This window comes from Spermophilus citellus, assembly GCF_964194105.1.
Source record: "Spermophilus citellus genome assembly, chromosome: 15".
Classification (NCBI taxonomy): domain Eukaryota; kingdom Metazoa; phylum Chordata; class Mammalia; order Rodentia; family Sciuridae; genus Spermophilus; species Spermophilus citellus.
The window spans coordinates 81,805,377-81,830,065 of record NC_138195.1 but is presented as its reverse complement, the minus strand read 5'-3'; the positions used below and the strand labels follow the sequence as shown (position 1 = coordinate 81,830,065).

The following is a 24,689-nucleotide window of genomic DNA, read 5'->3' as shown; positions in this document are numbered from 1 at the left end:
GCAAGAAAGTCTTCCTGCTAGAGAACACTCAACATCTCTCACGATTCATCAATGACTTGGCCTTTGTACAAAAGCTGAGTCCTCCACTGAGTAGCCATGAGACACTTTTTAGCTTTTTGTCTCTTTTCTTTGCCTCCTGAGGAGCCACAGACTCAAGAGCCTGCCTCTATTAGTGTTCTCTCCTCTCCCCTTTGGTTGATTGCTTCTAATATTCGGTTGACTGAAAAATGAAATTTGAGAAAATTTAAGACACCCCATTGTTCAGTTCTAGAAACTGCAATTAAAAAAGTTAAGAAGAATAAGGAGAAGGTGAAAGGGAAGAACTGGAGTTAAGTGCAGAGAGTTTATGCAGGAGTTTTTCAACAGGTCTACAATTCTCTTGAAAATTCTTTGGCTTTCTTTACTTAGTTCTGGACTGGGAGTATGCTCTACTTAATCCTTGATTTCACTTGATAGAAAATTAGCACAGAATTTCTTAAATTTTAAAGCCAGATGGGAAAATAATAAACTGCTCTATTTTAATATTCAAATCAAGAAATAAAAGAAAATATTTCTTTACCTATTTTCATATATATGACATTAAGGATCTGTGAATTTATAATATATGCCAGAGGTTTTTTTTTTTTCTGCTTTTTTTCTTTTGGCTTAAAACTTTCACATATTGGCTGGGGAGGTGGCTCAAGCGGTAGCGCGCTCGCCTGGCATGCGTGCGGCCCGGGTTCGATCCTCAGCACCACATACCAACAAAGATGTTGTGTCCTCCGAGAACTAAAAAATAAAAATATTAAAAATTCTCTCTCTCTCTCTCTCTCTCTCTCTCTCTCTCTCTCTCTCTCCCCCCTCTCTCAAAAAAAAAAAAAAACAAAAACAAAAAAAAAACTTTCACATATGCTAATCACTTTAACTGTCTCAAAAAGCAGCCCAAAAGAGAAAATATCTTTTAATCCTAAGTGTACAAATGTATTCCATAAAATAATTTTCAAAATCTTGCCTAAAAGTTTATTTGCCTGTATGTAATAAAAATGGCACAAATATCTTGGACAAGTGATGAAAGAGACAGACACTTCACTTTAGTACCATTTGTATTTTATATCCCAATGACTTGAGAGTAATTCATCTGTTTAACAAAGCAGAGTTAAAAATGTTAATCTGTCAACATTTTATTTTAAAAATCAATACGCTGCTCTACAATTACACAGAGAGAAATGAGATTAATGATATCCAGCTGATGCACCACTTCAGACCTGGGGGCACAGACACAACAGTTAAACCAGCAGTATAGGGTCTGCTGTGAACCCAGAGGGCTGTGGGACAACTCTTCTGTCTACAAAGCTAGCTCCAACTCTCTGAGTAGTGCATGGCTGCCCCGCTCCTTGTAGGGAGTGAGAGGGGTGGTTTCCCTGTAGGCTCAGTCAGCCCGCCCCAGTCAGCCTCCCAGTCTCTAACTGGCATCTACACAGCTGGCCCACCAAGTTCTCTTTGTCCTCTTGATTTAGACTTGTTGAGTGGCTTCTGTTCTGAGAATGTATGAAGGTAGGAAGGCATGAAGCCAGGATTTGGGTAATGTACAAAAAAAAAAGTGTGTGAGAGGGTATGAGGGAAAAAGAGTTGGGGAGGAAATGGAAGATTGAGTGAGAACATGTGAAAGAGCGTGGGAGACTAGGACAGAGGATGATCATTTGAGACAAGAAGTCCTACTTTCAGAAGTTCTGGACCACTACTATCCCACTGTAGAACTGCTGTCCGCTACATTACAGATGATGGAAAGCTCTAGAAAAACTCTAGTAAAACCAAGAGGTATGCTTATTCCATAGCATCCACGAATAAAACAAGAAGCTAGCTCACATTATAAAGGGCAGGGACTGCATTAAGGTGACTAGACAGATGAGTTACAGAAAAAGTTGTTAAATAAGGAGGTGCCACTTCATTTCTCTATTTCAGACTTTAACTTTAAAAGGTTCTTTTTGGGAACAAAAATGAAGAAAAAATGAAGAACAAGCTTAGAATATGGGAAGAAGTATAGGCAAGTCCATTCTCTAAGAAACTGCTAACAACTGAGGTGTAATTCAGTGAGTTACACTGTTCTTTAATAAAATGGAGGAAAGGACCTCTGAGATCAAAGAAAACTGCCAATGTGGGTTAGATCTAAATTCATTTTTTTCATATAATCTTCCTCAATCACTGAGTAAAAAATAACACATGATAAATGAGCAAAAATTATTGTATTAAACACAAAAAATTTATTAAATATTTTCATACCTTCAGCTGTTAGAAACCAGCAACTGGATACTCCTTCAGTTAGCTTTGCTCCTGACGGGAGGTCCAGTCTGAGCTTGAACTGCAGCGTCTGCCCAGGACAAGCAGTTACTGTGGAAAGCCCAATGCTCGGGGCAGATTTAGGCAGTTTGGGTACCGTCTTCTGTTTTTCCACTAGGAATGGGCCATCTACCACGGCATTTTCAGATCTGATGACAGGGAGCTAGGAAATCAAAAAATCTGTTATTAAAGCACCAGTACTGTACAGCAATTGAGAGTGAGTTTATTTTTAGATTTCAGTAGGAAAATGAATTTCTCTATCACTGAAACTGTCATTCTAGTCTGAATTAGAAGGTGTTTGTCCTGATGCCCTCCAGATTATTCTGTGAGTAGAGAGAAATGTTCATCTTAGCAAAAAAGAGAACCAATACTTATAAAAGAGTAATTGTCCAATTATGTTTATAGGTGGCAGGAAATCAAAGCAAGATTTTATGAATTTAAATGTAGTAGATATATCCATCCCCTTATAATTTGTAGCCAAGTATGTTGTTCATCTTATAACAGAGATCTATGTGAAGAAAGATGACAGCTTTGATGGTAAACTGTTTTTTATTTTAAAACATATTCTTTGCAGATTACTAGAATTTTAGAAGAAACAAATCTTTTTTTTTTTTTTTCTCCAGGTAAAGGTGATTCATCAAGAGGTAGCTATGATAGACACTTCTCTTACAACTATTATAGACCATGTCCACATCTTTAAAATGTGGCTTCTAAAACTTCCTCTGGCAGATAATTTGGTCCTGGATTCACCATAGGGAACAAAGATTACACGATAATCTCAGGATCACTGCGTAACACCACCCAACCCACGTGCCGTGTGTATGTAGTATGTGCTGGTGTATCTATATATTTAAAAACAGATCTGAGTCCTTCTTTTTCTCTTGAAGGTTCATCAAATTCTCTCCAACTCCCAGTCTCTTTCTCAAACTCTCAGCACAGATGGAACTTATATTTTAGGAATGACAGGATATCCTCAAAGCAGTCCTGCTGGTCTGGTTATCACAGAACACAGCGGAGGAGGGCTTACTATACCACCTCCACGTGTCACCTGAGCCACTGGACATGGTCTGACTCAAAGCATCTCTGTCAGTGCCATGGCACCTGAGTACTGTTCTTAAAACCACACCCTCAACTTATGCTGCAGTTCACTTACCACAGAAACTGTTCTTGTTTCTAAGTCCATCACTTTAATTTGGTGATTATTGGTATCTGCGACATACAATAACCGACCGTTCTCTCCAACACACAAGCCTCCTGGCTCATTAAAAGCTGACTCAGTAAAACTGGAACTGAAAACATCATTTGTGTCTCCGGTTCCTGCTAATGTTGTACAGCTTTTTGTTTTTGGATCCACAACTTTAATCTAAAGAAAAAGAACAAAATTTATGTATCTGAAGATCCACCTCAGGCTTGTATAATGGAAAGGTATAGCATCCAGAAAATGTTAGAGTTTTGGATTGCCATTAAATTATCAATAAATCTAAAAAAAAGTAGGTATTTCCTTATTCTCTTGAAAAGCCCAACACTCATAATCTAAGAAGAGGTATTCCACCCCAAGAACTTAAAAACTGTGTATTTTCTAGGTGTAATCTTGGATAAATTTTTTTCTATAATTAAAAATAAATATTTCTATTGTTTTTCTTTACAGTGGAACATACTTTCACAACTGAACTGACCCTTTTCTCACGAGCATCTAGCACTGACAGAAGATTTGAACTTCTTTAATGACATCAGTCACGTCTCAAACATATTAAATTTATGATCTCTTATTACAAAGTGTTAACATTTGTTATCTATGGATGCTTTCTAAAAAAGAAACATGCAATGGGAACTAAAGCCACTAAAAAGACAAGTGGGGACGCTGGTGGAGATGGGATTTCGTGGCAGCAGGCACTGTGAGACGAGAGCTCAGAAGGCCTCGCCTGCTAGTTGACACATCATCTTCCACGCTATTTGCTTTCTCCTTATTTCCTGAACATATTTTGATGGATCACAATTCATAACTTTTTTGCGGGGAGGGGTACTGGGGATTGAACTCAGGGGTGCTCTAGCACTGAGCTACATCACTAGCCCTTTTTATTTTGAGGCAGGATCTTGTGCTATGATGCCCAGGCTGGCTTCGAAGTTGAGATCCTCCTGTCTCAGCCTCCTCAGAAGTTGGGACTCTAGGTGCGTGCTGCTGAACCCACACAATTCATAACTTTTTATTATAGCCAAGTTTAGTGCTTTTCCTGCTTCAGATATCATCATAATATCTTGCCAAAGAAAGGACCAGAAGAAACACAGAACAAGCTGGTACATAGCTGCCAAGGGCTGTTGTTCCTCTGTATTCTGGAGTGGCACTTGTAGGAGGTACACAGATCTTTCAGCGTTTTAAACACCACAGGCAAAAGCAAGACATTATATAATTCTGTCAAGACTCACCTTGTGATTATAGGAATCTGCCACATAAAGCAAATTTCTCTTTTTATCCCACGCTACTCCAAGTGGGTGTTGAAGCTTTGCACTGAGGCCTACTCCATCGACATCACCAAAAGCAAATAAATTCTTTTATTTTTTTTAAAGAGAAAGAAACAGCAGTTATTAATTTTTATAATGTTTGTTAGAAAATAAAGTGAAAATTAATATAGCTGTATGTGCTATTACAGTCAAAAGGGAAAAGGCCTGTCTTTCATACAATCAGGGCTGGACACTTGCTGTAGACTGGCAGGAACTCACAGGACTGTGGCCTGGGCTGGTTTCGGTGCATCGCCACTCTACCCACGCCTGGTGAGGAACAGGCTAAATCATCGAGGCTGGTGCCCTTTTCAACCAACATCTAATATGCGCTCTTCTCTTCTCAGTGAGCAACATTCTATCCCTTCTTTCTCTCTAAAGCCTTAACGTTTACATGGTTACATATCATCAAGTAGCACTGATTTACTTTTCTTAGCTGGCTTTGCTTGTTTTTCTTTATACTCATATTTTCTTAGGCTTGACCTCCATTTGATCTCATGAACAGGCCAAGAATGACTTCTCCTAAGTTTCATTAACTCTGCACAATTCAGGAAACTGACAGCTTGATCAGTGACTGGGCACACTGCAAAAGTGACTTTCTTTACCATGGGATCTCTTTCTCCTCCTACAAGGTGCTTCACTGCTCCATCTTTCAGGGAGACGGTTCTCACTGTACTGCTCTCGCTATCTGCTACAAATAGGCAGCTCCAGGGATCTTCAGAGGCCAGAGAAAGACCTGAAGGTTGGGCAAAGCCCGCCTTGTGAGGATACGCATTGTTTCGATTTTCCTCATTTCCACTTCCAGCAAACCGAAGGCAGGTTCCTTTTTTTAGCTCACTGAAAGACAAGGTCATAGATGGCATCAATAGATGGGATATTGTGTCCAATATAGTCATCCAACAATTAATAAAAATGATCTAATCAATGGTGATAGCACTGTAAAAAAAAAAAAATCAAAATTAGTGATCTTGGCCTAGTGAAACTGTGCTAGTCAGCCTTCTCTGTAATTTTCCAAACCATTACTTATTCAGCCACAGGGTAGAAACCTTCCTACTTTTCTTCAACATACACACAACTGAAAGCCCTCTCAAAGGCCAAATAGGAAATCCCCGACAGGATTGGAATTATAAAAATAATGGTCAGATTGTTTGATAAAGTTTATTCCCAGTTTAATGTCCTGACTGGTTTGCTGCATGAAACATTAAGTTCCGAAAGGGAACTAACAAGACTACCTAATTCGTGATAGTTTAAAGCTTACATTTTCATTAAAAATGTTTATGCTCTTGTGTAAAAGTAGAGAATAACAAAAGGAATTAAGTAATAGTTTTTGAAAGAGAGCCAGGGCAGGCATCACTACTTTAGGAAAATGACATAGGCTGACCTTACTGCATTGACTACTGAGTCACATCAAATCAATTTCTTACATACACTAGGGAAATGTCCACTCAGGATACTGGAATGATCCTTTTTGTGATATAGAGAAAGTTTTACAGGTTAGTTTCTAAATTCATGCATAGGGAAAAAGCTGACTTAAAATGTAATATTCAAAACAAATAAATTGAAAGGTAATTACTATTAAAAGTCTGAACACTTAAAAAATGAACCCCCTTAATCAAATAAAAAAGAGTGAGAAAAAGCAGTACCTTTTAAAACATTAAGGGTCATTACTACTTGAGGACCAGCCATGAATAAAGATAATACATCCTTGAAACTAAGGTGAGGGTCAATGTGAACCAAGTGTTCATTTTCCTATTATGAACAAGAATGACGATCTTACTTAATTAAGAAACTTAGACAGCCCTTGACCATTTATGTCCAAAATAACCGTCACCCAGAAGAACATATTCTGGCAAGCTCCATTACTTCTGCCTGCTGTTTACAATTAAGCCTCACGCACGCTGCTGGTAACCTCTAGCCTGGATAGCACTGACAGTCTCCTCGATGGCATCTCTACCTCCAGTTTTGTCCCAATCTGAATGCTGCCAGGGTTCTTTCAAAATCACAGAACTAATCATGTCACTCCCAGCCTGACCCTTTCTATAAAGGCTTGCAGAATGTCCAAATCTCTTAAGAGGACTCACAAGGCACTGGGTGATCAGCTGCCACTGGCATCACCAGTGCCAGCTCTTGCCTGGAAACCGCCCCTGTCCCTGTGGAAGCCCTGCTCCTCCATGGGGTCTCAGTCCAGTATGCATCTTCCAGGAAGCTTTCTCTGACACTCAACTCTTACTGGTAATGGGTGTTCCTCTTACTTATATTCAGGATAATTTCAACATGAAGACCGCTCCAGTGATTCTTTTCTACATACACTGTTTTTGAATTGTTTGCGATCTGATTCTTCCTCTGTAGCCCACCGAGTACGGCAACTGCATGTTTTCATTTTATCTTTAATTTAGTGAGCATATCCTTTCATCTCTAGTACCTAGCACAGAGTGTATTTAATAAATATTTTATATGATTGTTGTAAAACATTACATAAATGTTTCAAAGCAACACACACACACATATACATAATACTTAGAATACCTGATATTTTCAATTTTCTATATAACTGCTCCTTTCTACTGATAAAGATAATTGAGAGGACCTTACTTTCTATGGTGATTTAATGATTTTTATGGTCTACTGACTTTTATACTTCATTTATTCTACAAAACCTTACTGAGTACCAGACACATAATTAGGTACAGGGGATGCAACAATGAATGGGACAGAGCTTCTTTCTTTAAGAGATGGTCTAGTATGAGGACCTAGTTAAAGAGGGGAGAGACAGGAAGAAAAAGAAAGGCTGGGCAAACTTACAAGCACAGTGATGGAACGATATCTGGATTATAGTGAGGCCACAGAGAAGGGTGTGGCCATCTATACCTGGAATGTCAGGCAGAGGCAGAAAGGCTCTATGGGAAAAGATCTATAGAGACACCACCTTTCCATTCTCATATACCCTATGTTGGCAGTAAATTGACCTGTGTTTATGGTATGTGCCAGGCATTACACTGAGCTCTTCACAGATTATTCATTATCAAAGAAAGCATAGGAGATCAATATGAGTAAGGAAACTGAGGCTTAGAAATCAAACAGATGAGTTCTCCTAAACTCAGAGTCGGTCAACGGCAAAGCTAGGGTTCAACTCAGGCCTGACTATAAAACCTGCACTTAGTGACCACTCTGCCACGCGATGCTCCTCCATTTGAAGGAAGAACAGCAGTTACTGGAACTATGTGTCATTAGTTAAGGGCTCACCAAATATTTCTAGTTCTTTTTCTGGATGCTCAGGAGGACAGCTCTTCCTGGGCTTCTAGAAGCCACATGTGATCACAAGACTTGCTTGGCTCGTGAAATGTGAGTATAGGTGATGTATGTCACTTTGCAGAAGTTTAGGGACCAGTGAGTGACTCGCCACCTCCTTCCCTCCTGATCTGCCTTGATGATGGGCAAAGCTCTAAAAGGCAGTGGCTTCATCAGCCAGGGTGGCAGAGCAGCGCTCCCCAGAGAATCTGCACAGTGAGCAAGGAAAGTGTCTTGCTCTGAGCCAGCAAGAACTGGATTGTTTGCCCTGGTAGCATAACCTAGAGTGTCCTGCCTAGTCCAGTGGGCCTGATGAGCATGGCAACCCTGGGGGAGGGAACTCTGAGCCCCTAGAATACAGTCCACTCAAAGAAAGATGCAGAGACTTACTTTTTCTTCGGTAGTTTGCCAGAGTCCAGCAGGAGTGCCCATATCTGATGGGTCCCTGCCATGGCTATCCATAGGATGTCATCTCTCTGGACCTCTGAACCTTTATAAAAAATAATAATTACTATATTCACATCTGGTAATATAAACACTCCACTTGTTTCAGAAATTTAAATTCATGAACAATAGCAATATATTTATAAATCACAAAAGAAAAAATATGTTTTATGTTGCTTTTGAAATTTTTCTGTTTTGTGAGAGGTTTACTTCTTCACTTATACATTCTTTTTCTTCTTTTTATTTCAGTAGTGGGATTGGACCCAGGGGCATTCTACCACTGAGCTAACTCCTGTACTTTGTCCTTCCATCCCTGCCCCCCCCCCCCTTTTAATTTTGAGACAGGGTCTTGCTAAATTGCCCTGAGATTCTTTCACTTTGGCCTCCTGGGTGGCTGGGATTACAGGCGTGCGCTACTACACTCAGACTTATAATTTCATCTGGAATTGTAAGATTTCATGAGAATCCAAAGTGTTAGGATACACTAGAATTATTCAATACATGTATACAATGTGTAATAATTAAATTAGGGGAATTAAAGTATTCTTAATAGACTTATGCTTCTCTGCATTCTGAGCACAATGTTTTTAACTATCTGATTTCTTATCATATACAACAAAATAAATGAGCTGACATACTCTTCAAAGAAATTCTCAAATATCTAGAACAAACCCTCTAGGTTTTACTCGTTAATAATAGCTTCTTTGAACAATTTCCATGAAAGAACAGAACTTTTAAGAGTTCAAGAAATGTGTATTTCCATCAGAGTCTGTAATTCAGACACAAATCAAAACAACTACTTAAAAACCCATGGTTAATTGGTTGTAACTTTTAAAAAAATTTAGGACTGACATACAAAAAATAAAACCAAGACTGTAATATATGACAACACAGCTTTTTACTAAACATAATTTTCTTTTTTAGAAAGTGAATGATATCACAACTTATTACAATGGGACAAAGGTCTACTTCTCAAATTAATTCTACTGTTAAGATATTTTATTATTTTAATTTAAAATGTATTCTAAAGTAATTGAGGCACTATAACTAAAATAATTTGCTCAGACATTATCTTATAATAAAAGGAATGTCTTAGAAAGGTCATGTTATTTATGTTTCCTTTAATTTTATGTAGTTTGTATCCAGGAGAAATTTTTTTTTTCATTAACTGGTATCTCTTTCAATTTAACAAAAAAAAAAAAAAAAAAAAAAGAAAAAGAAAAAAAAATCCCACAACCAACCAACCCCCCCCCCAAAAAAAAAAACAAAAAACAAAAACAAAAACCACAAACAAACAAAAAAATGCAATGATGAGGATCGTCCTCAAATAACTGTGGCTGCCATGTGCCAAGCACTTTCCAGAGCTTCATTACAGTTTCTCAAAAGCCCCGTGAGAGAGATGCTTAATAGCTGACTTATAGCTGGGTAAACAGGCTCGAAGAGGTCAGAAAACTTGTCAGCCTCACAGAGCTAGCCAGTGAAGGAGCTGACTCTGAACCCAGGCAGTCCGCCGGAAACATCAATGCCCTTAACCATTTCACATGCTACTTCTTTCTCCGCGCTCTTAATTGCTATCCAGTAAAATCTAAAGAAAAACAATTCATTTAAATTTAGTATTTCATACTCAAATATGTCTATAATCATAAATTATGGTAAAAATGATACTGGTGTCCATACATTCTGGGAACTGAGCCTCTACTTACCTACCTTAAAACTAGATCAAAAGCTTTCCACAATTAATTTTTAACATTCCACACTGCTCCTTCAGCTACTCTAGAGCTACACTCTGGGACTACTAGAATGACTGCAACACTGAGGCTATACCACATTCCATTACCTTAGATACACTGAAAGGTCCAAGGCCTGCGGAGCACTGGGACAATGCTGAGAGGCAGCGACACTCAAATGTCAGCCACAACCATTACTGCATGACTTTGGACCTTAATTTTATAGCATGTCATTTTAGGGGAGTCCTAAGGCATTTACAGACTGAACAGCCCTTGAGAAGATGGCATTGAGGGTAAAAAGCAGGACACGTCTTCCATGAGCACTTGTTAATTTTACAGTGAGCGTTACTAAGCCTGTCTCATAACAGAGGATACTCACAAAGGGCTTGGTTTACAACTGCTTATTTGTGTTCAATCTACCATGAACCCAAGATTATAAACTTCTCAGCATTAAGCAATGAAAATGAGTTTTTGCTCCTGCTTAGATGACAGTGATAAGAACTAAGGAAATGGCCAAAACAGAAAAAACAAAAACTTGAGTAAGTAGCATAAACAAAAGGCACAGAAAGTCCACCAAATGAGCAATTCTCATGAATTTTAACTTAATCTGGAAGGTTTTCTAATCCTAATTTTCCAAAGCCCATATTTATTCAATAACATTTTTAGAATCCTATCTGAATGAAGCATCATAAAAGATAACGGTTTCAAGTCCACCACTCAGTCCTCCCATTTCTCTGAATAGAACTAATTATGCTATAGAGTGATGGGCCACTGAAAGAAGAGAGTTCTGGACCCTTTCTCTATTTCCTTAGCTGTGGAACCAGGTGGCTTTGGCTTTGAATTCCCGTTGTATCATTTGTCCAGCTTGTGTACCTCAATTTCCTCATCTGTCAAATGAGAAGATCTTGTCTTGGTACTTGGGATTGAACCCAGGGGCATTTTACCACTAAGCCACATCCCCAGCCCTTTTTATTTTTTATTTTGAGATAGGGTCTCACTAAATCATTGAGGGCCTTGCTAAATTGCTAAGGCTGGCCCTGAGCTTTTGATCCTCCTGCCTCAGTCTCCTGAGCCTCTGGGATTACAAGCATACGTCACCACACCAGCCAACTTTTAAAATTTTACAGAGCAACTATTAGAAGCCATAAATAAATTTAGTAAGGGTATTAGATATAAAGCCTACATAAAAATGAATTCTATTTGTATACCATCAAACAAATACAAACAATTTTATAATGATAATGTTTTAGAAAACACCAAACACCTATGAGCAAATCTAATGAAGGATGTATGTGTCCTCTTCAAGAATCACTATCATGGTGGCAAAATTACTGATACACTATTTTTCCAGCTTCTCAGATCAAAGCCTGAAGTCACCCTTAATCCTTCTCTCACAGGGCACACATGATCCCTCAGTAAATCCTGTTGGCTCCTCATTAAAATATATCCAGAATCTGAGCACCTGTCACCACCTCGTTGCTCTAAGCCATCATCAGGGAGTACCGCAAGGAGCACCCGCTAGCTGGACTATCACCTTGTCTCCACATGAATGTCCTCCCCTAGGAAAACCGGGGCAGGGTGAGTTAGGCAAAACTAGCTCTCAGCCTAAGAGCCCCATCTTGGTAAAAAAGAGCTATGCTGGTGCACATCTGAAAGGCCAACCACACAGAGCCTCCGTGGTCGAGTTCTCTGAACAGGTCAGTCCAGCTCAGCTGGGCTCACTACACACACCAGCAAAAGCCTCATAGTAATGAAGTGTGAGCACTTGTTTAACCTTAGTCTCTGGGAACTTACTTCCTTCAGAAGCAGTGCAATGAGAAAAGCAGAAGAGCCAGGCTGTGAGGCTGTGGCAGGTCTTTGGGATTCTACACATCAAGCGACGAGAAAGGCGGTGCAGTGACCACCTAGAACGCTTCCTATGTTTAAGGCTCTAAGTGCTGTACACAGGTTCCTTACTTCTATTTTACAACCTTGAGAAGTCTTGTTATCATCATATTCATTTTATAAAAAAACTAAAATTCTACAAGGTTAAATAAGTTGCTAAAACTCACATAGCTAAATCTGGAATACGAGTTCATCAGTGAGTCTGGCTGAATTATTAGTGTTGTGATAAGAAAGAAGTACAGAGGTGAACCTGTACTCTTCTGTTCAGTTCTTTGGTTGGCCCCTTTTGTTCTGCTCTGACCCACAGATGGCTCTGGACAATGTCCCCACATCTGTGTTCAGTGTGATCAGATAGATAAATCAAATGTACCACATTTCCCATGGCAGGATGTGCAGCTAGGCTGACCCTGTCTGCCCTTCTCTCTGTAGACCCTACAACTTGTGTATGTATGGTTGGATAATCTAACGATATATTTTCTAGTTCTCTGCCTTCCCATTTTTGTTATGGTTCATATCATCAGTATCTCTTTGTGACTTTCATGACAAAACTCTCTTGTAGCAAACAATGACAACCGCAAAGACTCACACAGAACTTTCTATGAACTGATGCGCATTCGTGCTCCTAATCCTCCTGGCCTTGGGGTGGGTGCTACCTGTATCTTCCCTGCTGATGAGGAAACTCAGGCATGAAGAGGCTATAGGGCTCGTCTCAAGTCCATAGCTGCAGAGATGGAGGGACTCGGAGCCCAGGCAGGCTGGCTCAGAGTCCATGCCCCACAGCACCACGAGGGTCCACCTTGCAAGAAGTTTTCACCTGCCTGGTGATCTGTTTCACTGCGAGCTGAAGAGTTTGTTGTAAATAAAATGTGTTTAAGAAAGGAAAAGAGAAACGTGGCCAATGTCACCTTGGATGACTCTCCAACTAGTAAAGAGTCATGTTACTGATTTACACTGTTCTCCCTAGAGTTTAGAATCTCTAAAGCACATGGATGCATCACTAGGTATGGGTATTACTTCTGCTCCTTCTAAGAAGAATAGTAATCAAGAACATTTCCATTTTTAAATTAACAGTGTACTTGGTGTTATTGACATTTAGAGACTCATGATGAAAAGTAAAACAGTAAAAATAAAGACGATACCAAAACTGAAAACCTTTTATAACCCTCAATAAATATTACAGAAATAGTTTCAGAAAACAGGAATGAAACCAACAAATGTGAAAACTATCTGAAATTCAGTGTTTATAAATTTAGCTGTTTTAAGCCATTACGACTGTACTCTCTTGGTGGCCTCTGAAATCCTCCTTGGTACAGACAAACTCGTCCACAGCTTCTACGAAGCAAACCCTCAAGCCAGGAGGGAAAAGCAGCAAGTGCAGAGGAGAGACCCGTGACAACCCCATGACAGCTGTGGGAAGGCAGAGGAGGAAGGCCAGACTCGGGAGGCCATCTGGTCTTCAGCCAAAGACCTAGGGACACAAGTAGAGGTCTCATGCTGGGAGAGAAGCGAAACACTTAGATCAGTCACAGACACAAAACAGAATTCAGCTGCCAGAGAGGAGAGACAGCATCCAGGTGCTCAGGAACTTCCTATGAATGAGGCTGGACCAGCCTAACACACACCCCATCCCCAACACAAGCCTAGTGCAAAGTGACCAGAGCAGCAGTCTGTCCCTGGGGGAGGTGTGCGGAGAGAAGTGCTGTGTGGCTCTGCTGTGCTGGGTAGCTGGAAGCTGACGGTGGGGCACCTCAGCCCTCCTTCCCTGCGCTAGGGGCACAAAAGGGAGCAGCTGCCCAGGTACAGAAAACAGAAAGCTGCGGTACACTGATAGTAACCACAGCAGTAATGAAACCCAGGCCTGCTCAAGCTTCAGCCCCAGGTGACAGCCTCCTGTAATGTGACATAAATGTACAGTGGCACACAAAATGGCCGGCATATAAGAAACAATGAGAGGACACTCTTAAAGGTAAGAAAATAAATTACACATTTTGGAGTGATAAAGAAACCAGTGGAACCAGATTCAGAGAAGATGTGAAATTTGGAACTATGGAACCCAGATGTTAAAACATCAATGCTTACTGAGTTAAAGATTGAGGAAAACACAGTCAATGTACCGAAATAGTTGGGAAACTTCATCAGAGAAATAGAATCTCTAAGAATAAAATGGAAAAGTTACTTTTAAAAGAAGTCATAATATTGGAGACGAAGAATTCCTCATCAGCTGACTAAGTGAGGCCGAGGAGAGTTAGTTAGTGAACCTGACAACAAATCAATAGGAACTACCAAACCAGCACAGGCTGAAAGAAGAGTGAAAGAAAGAGAATACAACATGCAAGAGTTGGTGGATATGACATCGACGAACCTGATGTACGAGCGAATCAAGTCCCAGAAAGAAGAGAGAGACAGGGGCAGAAAAAATTAGTTGAAGAGGTAAAAACGGTTAAGAATTGCTTGAAAATAAAAGATATCAAACCAGAGATGCAAGAACTCCAGGCGGGATAGCTCCTAGACATATGGAACTCTGGGAACCAAAGGTAAGAGCCTGAAGGAATCAGAGAAAAATATACTTTACATGTAAAGGAACAAGAGACCTCCTGTAGAAATCGATGCCAGCCAGAAGACCAAGAAGGGACACCCTTAAAGAATAGCAAAAGAAAACACTGTCAATCAAGATTTTTGTATGGAATAAAAATATCTTTAAAAATATACAAGCTAACCACTTTTTCAGGGCAGAATAAAGGCAAAATAAATCATGGCAGCAGACTTGAATGAAAAGAAACTTTAGAGGCAGTTCTTCAGGTAAAAGCAATGCTGACAGACACTTGGACCTCTAAGAAGCAGCCACTTTGGAAAGACAGCTGGCAATTTAATTCCTACACACTGCACAAGAGAAGTAAATATGCATTCTCTCTCTCTCACTTACACACACACACACACCCAAAACAACAAAAAACTCCTGTACATAGCTTTTATGGGGGCTTTGTGAATCGCATGTCTATCAAGGGTGAAAAGGAAACTGGGCACAGGAGGACAACGCACTAGTTCTTGATAACAAAGAAGAACAAACTTCTGATAAGTAGAACAATGAGGAATCTCCACAGCATTAAGCTGAAGGGAAGAAACTTGACAAAAGACACTGCTGAGGAACAGCAGACAGGCAGCTGCCAGTGGTGGGAGGGGCTTGGTGATGGTGGAGAGACTGAGCAAAGGGGCAGGAGACAACTTTTTGGGGTGATGGAAGCAACTCTGTATCTCGACTGTGGTTAATAGGTACAAGACTGAACGCATCTGTTAAAATTCATAGAACTATATACCTAGCAAATTTTCTTTATGCAAATTATACCTTTGCTAACCTAAGAAAATAATCTTACCAACATCAAGTCAATGTGACAAGAGTATAAAATCTTCCCTCAAATTTTAGATATAAAGATGCAACAACTGTTTTTCAAAATAAAAATCTATTAGTCACTGCATAAAATAATGCTACAAAAATTTCTGATCACTTAATTATTTATAAAACAGAAACATTTTATGGTATTTTATAGAATATTCATGGAAGTAATAAAAATGTATTACCTAAGCACTAAGTACCAACACTATAGATAATCAGACCAGCAGGCTAAATAACTGGATTTCAATCATTAGAGGTTTTATAAGAAAAACTAAATTTCTATCTAGGGAAAAATGCTGATTAAAGGGCTAAGGAAGGTTAATGGGATTCAGGCACATTATACTTTTATAAATGATTCTAAATCAGGTAAAGTCTAAAGTACTTAGAGACTGGCAGGGGTTCTGACCTCTGTGATAAAACATTTTTCAGGTTATTGTCTGGCGTCAGTGGAGTCAATGCAGATCTGATACACATTTTAGAAATATGGCAAACTATCTGCTAAAAAATGTATTTATTGCAGTCAGTAATAATTTTTAGTGCATGATAAAGTTCTGGCCATATTTAGAGTGACAATCAAATAAAAAAAGAAAAAAGATGAAACTCACTTTTGTAAAAATCACTTTATGTTAATCATTTTTATGCTTTATCACTGTGACAGCACACCAAGGTTACATATGCAGGCTCTATGCAAAATAGACACATACACTCACAACTTACATATATATTTAAAGTACTCAGAGGATTTCAAATCTGTTTCTCTATTTTCACCTTGAAGTATGTTGTTTATTAAGCTGGAACCCTTGGTTGAGTATATATGTGCAACTATGGATTTGTCCTTGTTATTTTTCATTCTCTTTACCTCATCTTTACTTTCTTTTACTGTTTGTTTATTTGCAATACTGAAGAGTAAACCCAGACAAAGTACCTTGGAGGTACATCTCTAGCTCCTCCCTCCTTTTAAAAATTTTGAGACAGGGTCTTGCTAGATGTCCCCTGCTAAGTAACAACTCCAGATACTCTTGCCTCAGCCTCCAATAATAATTCAAATATATATGAACCACTGCAAATAAAAGCAAAAAATTGTTTCTACTTTGAATAGAAGTAGAATAGTTTAAAAAGATTCAGTAAAGGCCAGTAGTTAAGTCAAATTGTCGAATTAAGTATGAAAACAGAAAGAATGAGTTAAAACTTTTTTTTTTCATAAAAACTGAGTAGAGGGGCTGGAGTTGTGGCTCAGTGGTAGAGTGCTTGCCTGGCATGTGTGAGGCCCTGGGTTCAATCTTCAGTACCACACACAAATAAGGAAATAAAACAAAAACGTCCACTGACAACTAAAAATATATTTTAAAAAAACTGAGTCGATTTTAGCTCTCAGATGTCTACATGTGTTTTTAAATTCTCATCACACTTAAGGAAATCAAAACAACACATTTTGGGTAGTAAAAGAAAGACTGTCAGGTGCTGCTTAAGGAAAAGGCTTTATTCTCATATCAAAATATTGGCTAACAAGTGTACATTTATATGTCTTAAAAGACAGTATTTAAAAATTTTTTAGATTCCTAAGGTTTTTTCCTATATGGTCAATTATTGTACTGACTCACCACAGTAAAGAGAGATTCTACTGTATTTATGTACTTCTGTTTTTCTTTCACAAAGCATTGGTAGATTAGAAAGAAACTATCTCTAATGAGATAAATAAAATTTGATAAAAAATTTGAAGCAAAGGTAAATATGTTAATATTAAAAAATGTCATGTTGTTCATTATACTTTACTAAGGATAAATTTGTCTCTGAGTTTCCCAGCAATCAATACAACAAGGCAAACAGTTATGATTTAACTTAAAAACAAACCTGAGAAAACATAAACAACCTAATACTCAGGAAAAAGAAGTATAGTTACCCATAATACAAAGACCAGAAAAATTTTCTCCAGTAGACAAAGGTCACTTATAAGGCAATAACTCAAAATGTCAGCAAATATTTATAGTAGAAACTCTATGTCCTACAGGGCTGTGTTTGGAAATAAGTAACGTGAATATATACACACATTACAAATATAAATGAATATTATGTTTATGAATTGATATATTTTTAAATAAATGGCATCATGCTAAAATGCAATTAAGTAAAGACAAGTACAGCAAATATCCTATAATCCAATTTTCCATATTCTGACAATATACATTAATTCAGAATTAGATTCATGCAATTAAATTAAGAGTAATTTAAGCAGAGGTTCTTAAAATGTGTTGAGTAACACACCACTTTGAAAATGTGATGAGAATCTAAATAATTCTTCCAAATCTTAAATAGAATTTCTGGGAATACACAGAAATGTGTACATACCTTATAAAGCCTACCCACCAATGTCTTGGGCCAGAGTAACCACTGTGGCTGCAGGTCTACCACAGAGCCGAAGCTGCTTTCTCCTAGCCAGTACTCTGCAAGGGACTGAGCTTACGTACATTCACCTTACCTACCTCCTGCTTCTCCTGCCAAGTGCCTGAGTGAAGATATTTTCAACTCTAAGTTAAACGCAGAGCCATGCTCTGTTGAGCTGAGGCAGAGCTCATCTCCTTTCTTAAAAACTGAGCAAAATAAACAAGTAAGTTTCAAAGAGAAGAAACCTGATGGAGTGCTTGACAATGGAGCCAGCATTTCCTTGGAGATTGATTTGGGTGGCTTCTCACTACAGAGATTGACAACCAGAAATCCTACACCATAAAGTATGATTGAAAAAATTTTAGCCTAGACAAAATTTAAGTACATACTGAAAGCTGAATTATGGTTCTCAATTCTTCACTTGCCATGGCTTCTTTGTAAGCAAAGTATATATCCTTATTCTCTGACTTTGAACTTGGTTATGTGACTCGTTTTAACAAACGGTACGATGTTATAGTAGGTAAATAGGTATGGCATGAACAAAGGCTTAAAATGTGTATAACTGGGCTTACCCTCTTGCACTTCTGCTTTGTTAATAGAAGAATATACCTCAGATAGCTACCGGTCCATGGAAGGTGAGCACCACATGGACTAGATTTATACCCAAACATGCTGATCAGCTAAACCCCAACTCCATAAGTGAGCAAGAAATAAAGGTTTAGAGCTGCATGTGGTGGCACATGCCTGCAATCTCAGCAACTTGGGAGGCTGAGGCAGGAGGACCCCTAAGTTTGAGATAGGCAAGAGCGTATCTCAAAATAAAATAAAAAGGGCTGGAGGTGTTACTCGGTGGTAGAGCACTTGCCTAACACAACAGAGGCCGTGGGTTTAATTTCTAACACTACACACAGGAAAAGGAAAAGGAAAAGGAAGAAAGGTTGGTTAGTTTAGGTTTGTGTGAGTCTTGTGATGATTTCTTGGTGGCATTATTGAGGCAATTACTAATAGACAAAGATGATACAAAGTGGCAAAATGCAAACATCAGTAGCTACATTGTTGTATGGACTCCTGGCTGTAAATAACTTTTGGGGGTTAGGGGATGTTATATATTAAGTGCAGAACTTTTTTCTCCCCCTGAGAGCTGGAAATTGCATGCCAAAGCAGAAATTCTCATTCACTTTAACTATGTTACTGACAGCTACATTTCAGACTACTTTTCCATCCATAAGATTTATGTTCTGCTTTGCCATCTGTAAGATTTATGCTCAGTGTTGTAGCAAAGGCAAGGAGGCAGCGTGATAGATGTTGGCAAGGATTTAACTATGAAATTGTTTAGAATTTCGAATGCATGGTAATAAAATGGAGATGAGTTTTAATTAGTTTATTATAATTTTAAATTCTCTACATATGACGTGTCCCCTTTGGCCTGGGCCTGGGATGTACTGCTCCACAGTGCTGCCTCCCTTAGAGGATGACAAAACAACTCATTACTGTTTAGAACAGGAATTCCAAAAATGGAGTTCTCAAAAACATATTCCATGTCACACTAAGTTAAATATATTACATGTGCATGGTACCAACCCATTCATTTACTTTAATATTAAAAGCTTTACAAAAGCTAATCACAATGGAAAAAATGCCTTTGAATTATAACTAAATTGGCAACATAATAGAAAATTATCTCAAATATAAAGCAATTCAACAAAGCTAGCATGTATTGACTCTTTGACTATATTAAGACCTCATGAACCATTTAGCCTCTCAAATTCCATTTTTAATGGACTCTGCTAACTCTTTATTTGTTTATCTGATTTTAGACATGTAAATAACCATCTCTGTACCACTAAGGGCCAGTAAAAATAAGTGTACTAATAAAAGGACTCCAGGATTTCTTTGAGTGAATTAATATAGGTAGAAAAGAACATATGAACAATGTTAAGTCTTGTTTATTATCAATATTTGCATATTCAGTAGGGTTAATGTTTTTAATTGCTCAAAAGAAGCTACCATATTTCAATACTGTACAAACTGTTAAAATCTAAAGAAAAAGTAACTCCCTCTTTGCTTTCTTGACTTCTTTTTCAAACTGGAGTTAACAAGGACACTAAGTAATATACTTCATAAATAGTCTCCAAGTTCTGAAACTATAATCCTTTCAGTTTTCTGAGTATTCTTAAACTAAATATGTTAACTGGAAAATGCTAAGATAAAAATTTTAAACTTTAAGTTAGAGGACTATATACTCCATCTTGTATATAAAATATAATTGTTGTGTGTAACATTTATACTAGCCTGTATATATTACTGTTGCCTTTGTTGTATACAATTAACTCCAAGTCATAAGTACAAAAGTATAAAATAACCAGCAATACAATTAATCCAAATGAGTAATGCAAGAATATTTTTTTAAACCTTAACTATTATTAAGCAAAGTTTACTCCCATTGAATATTGAAACCACACATACCTGATGTTCCCAAAGCGACATCCCATGGGGAGCTAATGGGTTGCTGCTCTCCTGCTGCTCCTCCTTCTCTGTCTGTTCCCTGAATTCCAATGCCAGCTACAGTGCTCACCTTCTCAGCCTCTAGGTCAATCTGTAAAAATTTAATGGATATGTTACACGTAGCATGCTATCTTTTTTTTTCTTTTGTGATGTAGAGATTTCCAACAGAACACAGACAGTATTTGCAACACAGTGTTTCTGAAAAGGCCAATTGATTATAAGGAACTTTCTATTCAGTATAATCAGTGCCTCTCAGTTCCCCACCTGTCTACCCCCCACTTCACTCCTCCTCTCCCATCCTCATCATGCCTCTGCCAGAACTGGCCTGGACCTCATCTTACCTTGAAAATATTTTAAAAGGAAGTGAAATTTTAAAACACAATCTAGCAAAATGCATGCTTCTTAAAATTAAATGTCTATATTTCAATTTTGCTTGGCACTGATCCAAGAATGAGCCAGCCAATCAGCATTCTCAAGATCCCACAACTAGTATGTCACAGATCTGGGATTTGAATGGATGCAGTCGATGACTCTATTTCTTAAATGAAACAAAAAGAATGTTTTAGGCACTGGGGATTGAACCCAGGGCCTTGTGTTCGAGGCAGGCATTTTACACTGAGCCACACCCCACCATAAAACAAATGTACTCCACTGATTTAAAAAAAAGATACTCTGCTTTCAAATCCCAACACCTTCCCAACATTTTACCACGAATACTTTCAAACACATAGAAAAACTAAATTTTGCAGCAAATATCCATACACCTATCACCTAATTAGATCCTAGTATCAACACTTCACTTACTTGCTTTATCATATATTTTTTCTAGCTATTAATCCATTTCTATTTTTTGATGCATTTCAAAGTCAACTGCAAACATCAGCATACTGTCTTTATTAAAAGATCAGCACTTCATGTGCTTTTGTTTTTCTTTTCCTGAGACAGGGGTCTCACTATGTTGCCCAGGCTGGTCTGGACTCTTAGGTTCAGGCGCTCCTCCTGCCTCAGCGTTCCTAGTATAATCAAGTGCAACCATGCCTGGCTGACCAAATGGCTTTAACTTACATTTCCTTCTTAACTCACAATGTTGAATACCTTCTTCCATGCTTCTAGTCATTCCTTTATCTTCTTAGATTCTGTTCAAATCTTTGGCTCATTTTTTAAATTGTGCTGTCTTCTAATTCAGTTGTAGGAACCTCTGAGTATCATGGATACTAGACCCCTAATAGATGTTTTGTGGGTTTGTTTGTTAATGTTTCTGAAACTCTGTGTTTTAATTTTTTAAAATGGTAAATTTTAATGAGCAGGTATTTCAAATTTTGATAAAGTTTGATATCATTTTTTATGATTACTATTTTTTGTGTCCTATCTTAATAATTGTCTACTTATAAATCACAAAGATAATTTCAACCATCCTATGGGAGTATTAAATGGCTTGTTATTGTGGGTTTTGTTTGTACGTATTTTTGATACTGGGGATTGAACCAGGTGTGCTTAACTGAGCCACATCCCCAGCCTTTTTTATTTTTTAAGAGAGTCAGTCTAAGTTGCTTATGAGGCTGGTGATCTTTCTGCTTCAGCCTCCCAATTCACTGTAGTTTTGATATGCAATTTCTTGCTTAATAAGGATGACAAGTATCTTTTCTGGTGTTTATGGGCCATTTGAGAAATGTTTCAAAAATTTAGTTTTGTCAGGCACACTGGCATAGCCTATAATCCCAAGGATTTAGGAAGCTGAACAGGAGGATCACAAGTTTGAGGCCAGCCTGAGCAATTTAGAGAAAACGTGTCTCAAAAAAGTAAAAAAGGGCTGGGGATGTAGCTCAGTGGTAGAACACCCCTGGGTTCTATCGAGAGAGAGAGAGAGAGAGAGAGAGAGAGAGAGAGAGAGAGAGAGAGAAAAGAAAGAAAGAAAGAAAACAAACCTGGGTGATATTACGGGAGAGTTCTAACAAATGTTCAAAACCCAGTAATTCCTGTTAGGCAACTTTTACATTTAGGTCTGTGAGACATCTTGAATTGATGTTTGTCTATGTTGTGTTAGAAAAGTGTATTCTGTTTTAAAAATTCCATATGGTTATCTAGATGTTCTAGCACCATTTGCTGAAATTATTTTTTCTTTCTGTGTTTGAGTACTTTGATGTTTTTTCAAAATCAAATAACTAGCCAGGCGCAGTAGTACATGCCTGTAATCCCAGAAACTCGGAAGGCTAAGGCAGGGGATCCTAAGTTCAAAGCCAGCCTCAGTAACTGAGCTAGGCCCTCAGCAACTTAGTGAGACCCTAGCTCAAAATAAAAAGGGCAGGGAATGTGGCTCAATGGTTAAGTGCCCCTGGTTTCAATCCCAGGGGTTAAAAAAAAAAAAAAAAAAAAAAAAAAAAAAAGAAAAGAAAAGAAAAGAAAATCAAATAACTGTATACATATGGGGCTACTTAAGGCTCTTCCTTCATTTTTCTTGATCTATATCTACCCCTTGTGTAAGAACCTGCCTTTCTTGATGAATGTAGCAATATAAGGAGTTTTCAAATCAGGTAGCATAAGTCTTTAAATTTTGTTATTTTTCAGGATTGGTTTAGACATTATATACCCTTTGTTCTGTGTTTCCATGTAAATTTTGGAATCCACTTGTCAACCCCTACAAAAAAAGCCTAGTGAAATTTTGATTTGGATTGTACTGGATTTATATATAGATCAGTTTGGAGAGAACAAATATTCTAATATTGAGCCTTCAATATTAATTCTATTAGATACATTCATATAATATCTAACATGGAATTAATTTTCTCAGCAATATATTATAGTTGGAAATACCTCAGTATCCATGGGGGATTGATTCTAGGACCCACCCAGTACAATAAAATGCCAGGATGCTCAAGTCTTGAATATAAAATGACAGTATTTTTACATAACCTACATACATTCTTCCGTATACCTTAAATCATCTCTAGATTACTTATAATACCTAATGTAATAAAAATACTATGTAATAGTTATACAGTATTGTTTAGAGAATAATGACAAGAAAAAAGATTGCACATATTCACTACAGATGCAATTTTTTTTCCCTGAATATTTTCAATCCTTGGTTAGCAGAATCTATAGATGCAGAACTTGTGGATAGAGAGGACAGGCTATATACAGGTCTTGCACATATTTTGTTAAATTTATTCTAAGTATTTTATGTTTTTGCTGTTAGGTAGATAGAATTTTAAAATTCTAATTTCCAATTGATTGTTATTAGTATATAAAAATAGAGGCCAGCACCATGGTGCACGTCTGTAATTCCAACAGCTCAGGAGGCTGAAGCAGGAGGGTTGCAAGTTCAAAGCCAGCCTCAGCAATTTAATGAGACCCTAAGCAACACAGTGAGAACTTGTCTTTAAAAAAGCAAAAGGCTAGGGATGTAGCTCAGTGGTTAAGTGCCCCTGGGATCAATCTCAATATCAAAAAAAAAAAAAAAAAAAAAAGAAAGAAAAAGACTTGATCTTTTTAAATGGGTTTTATGTTCTATGACTTTCCTAAATTCACTTCTTAGTTATAATAGCTACTAATAGATCTCTTAGAATTTTCTGTGTATACATGTCACTGGCAAATAAAGACAATTATTCCTCACTTTTTTATACTTCTTATTTCTCTGTCTTGCCTTAATACAATGGCTAGAACTTGCAGTAAAAGTGTTCCCAATACTGAGGGGAAAACATTCACTATTTTGCATTAAGTGAAGCTGGAGGCTTTTTGTAGATGCCCTTTATCATATTAAAGGCATTTATTTCCATTTCCAGCATGTTCATTTCATCATGAATATAGATTAAATGGTTTCAAAGATTTTTCTTCATCTATTTAAACAATCTTAAGGTTGTCATCCTTTCTTCTGTTACCACAGTAAATTTATGTTAATCTTTTTTGGCAATACCTCTTTGCATTATTTCTCTAGTGTCTTCTCTAAGCTGTCTGAGATTATAGAAAACTCCTCTATTTAACCTTACCAATATGTTTACTGAACCTGATCTGTGAAAATATAATAGGCAACTTGGAAAGGGTACTTGAAATAGATCTTGACTTCAGAAATACATCATAGAAATAGACAAGAAAATTAAAAAACTCTTCTTATTAAAAAAGAAAATCAGACCTGGGTGATATTACAGGAGAGTTTTAACAAATGTTCAAAACCCAGTAATTCCTGTTAGGCAAATTATTCCAAAATACAGAAAAATGAAACTAGTTGATTTGATGAGGTTAGTGTGACCTTGATTCTA

General features: G+C 37.7%; 1 protein-coding gene across 1 annotated transcript in view; it reads right to left on the bottom strand.

Moving 5' to 3' along the window:
* Positions 1–24,689, bottom strand: part of NHLRC2 (NHL repeat containing 2) — a 58,477-nt gene that overhangs the window by 3,445 nt on the left and 30,343 nt on the right. The window contains exons 5-10 of the mRNA XM_081268739.1: positions 20,395–20,524; positions 8,491–8,590; positions 5,418–5,649; positions 4,741–4,863; positions 3,470–3,679; positions 2,260–2,479 (exon numbers count right to left, since the gene is read on the bottom strand). Of these exons, the coding sequence (XP_081124865.1) occupies positions 2,260–2,479; positions 3,470–3,679; positions 4,741–4,863; positions 5,418–5,649; positions 8,491–8,590; positions 20,395–20,524 (1,015 nt within the window). The remainder of the gene's footprint in view (positions 1–2,259; positions 2,480–3,469; positions 3,680–4,740; positions 4,864–5,417; positions 5,650–8,490; positions 8,591–20,394; positions 20,525–24,689) is intronic.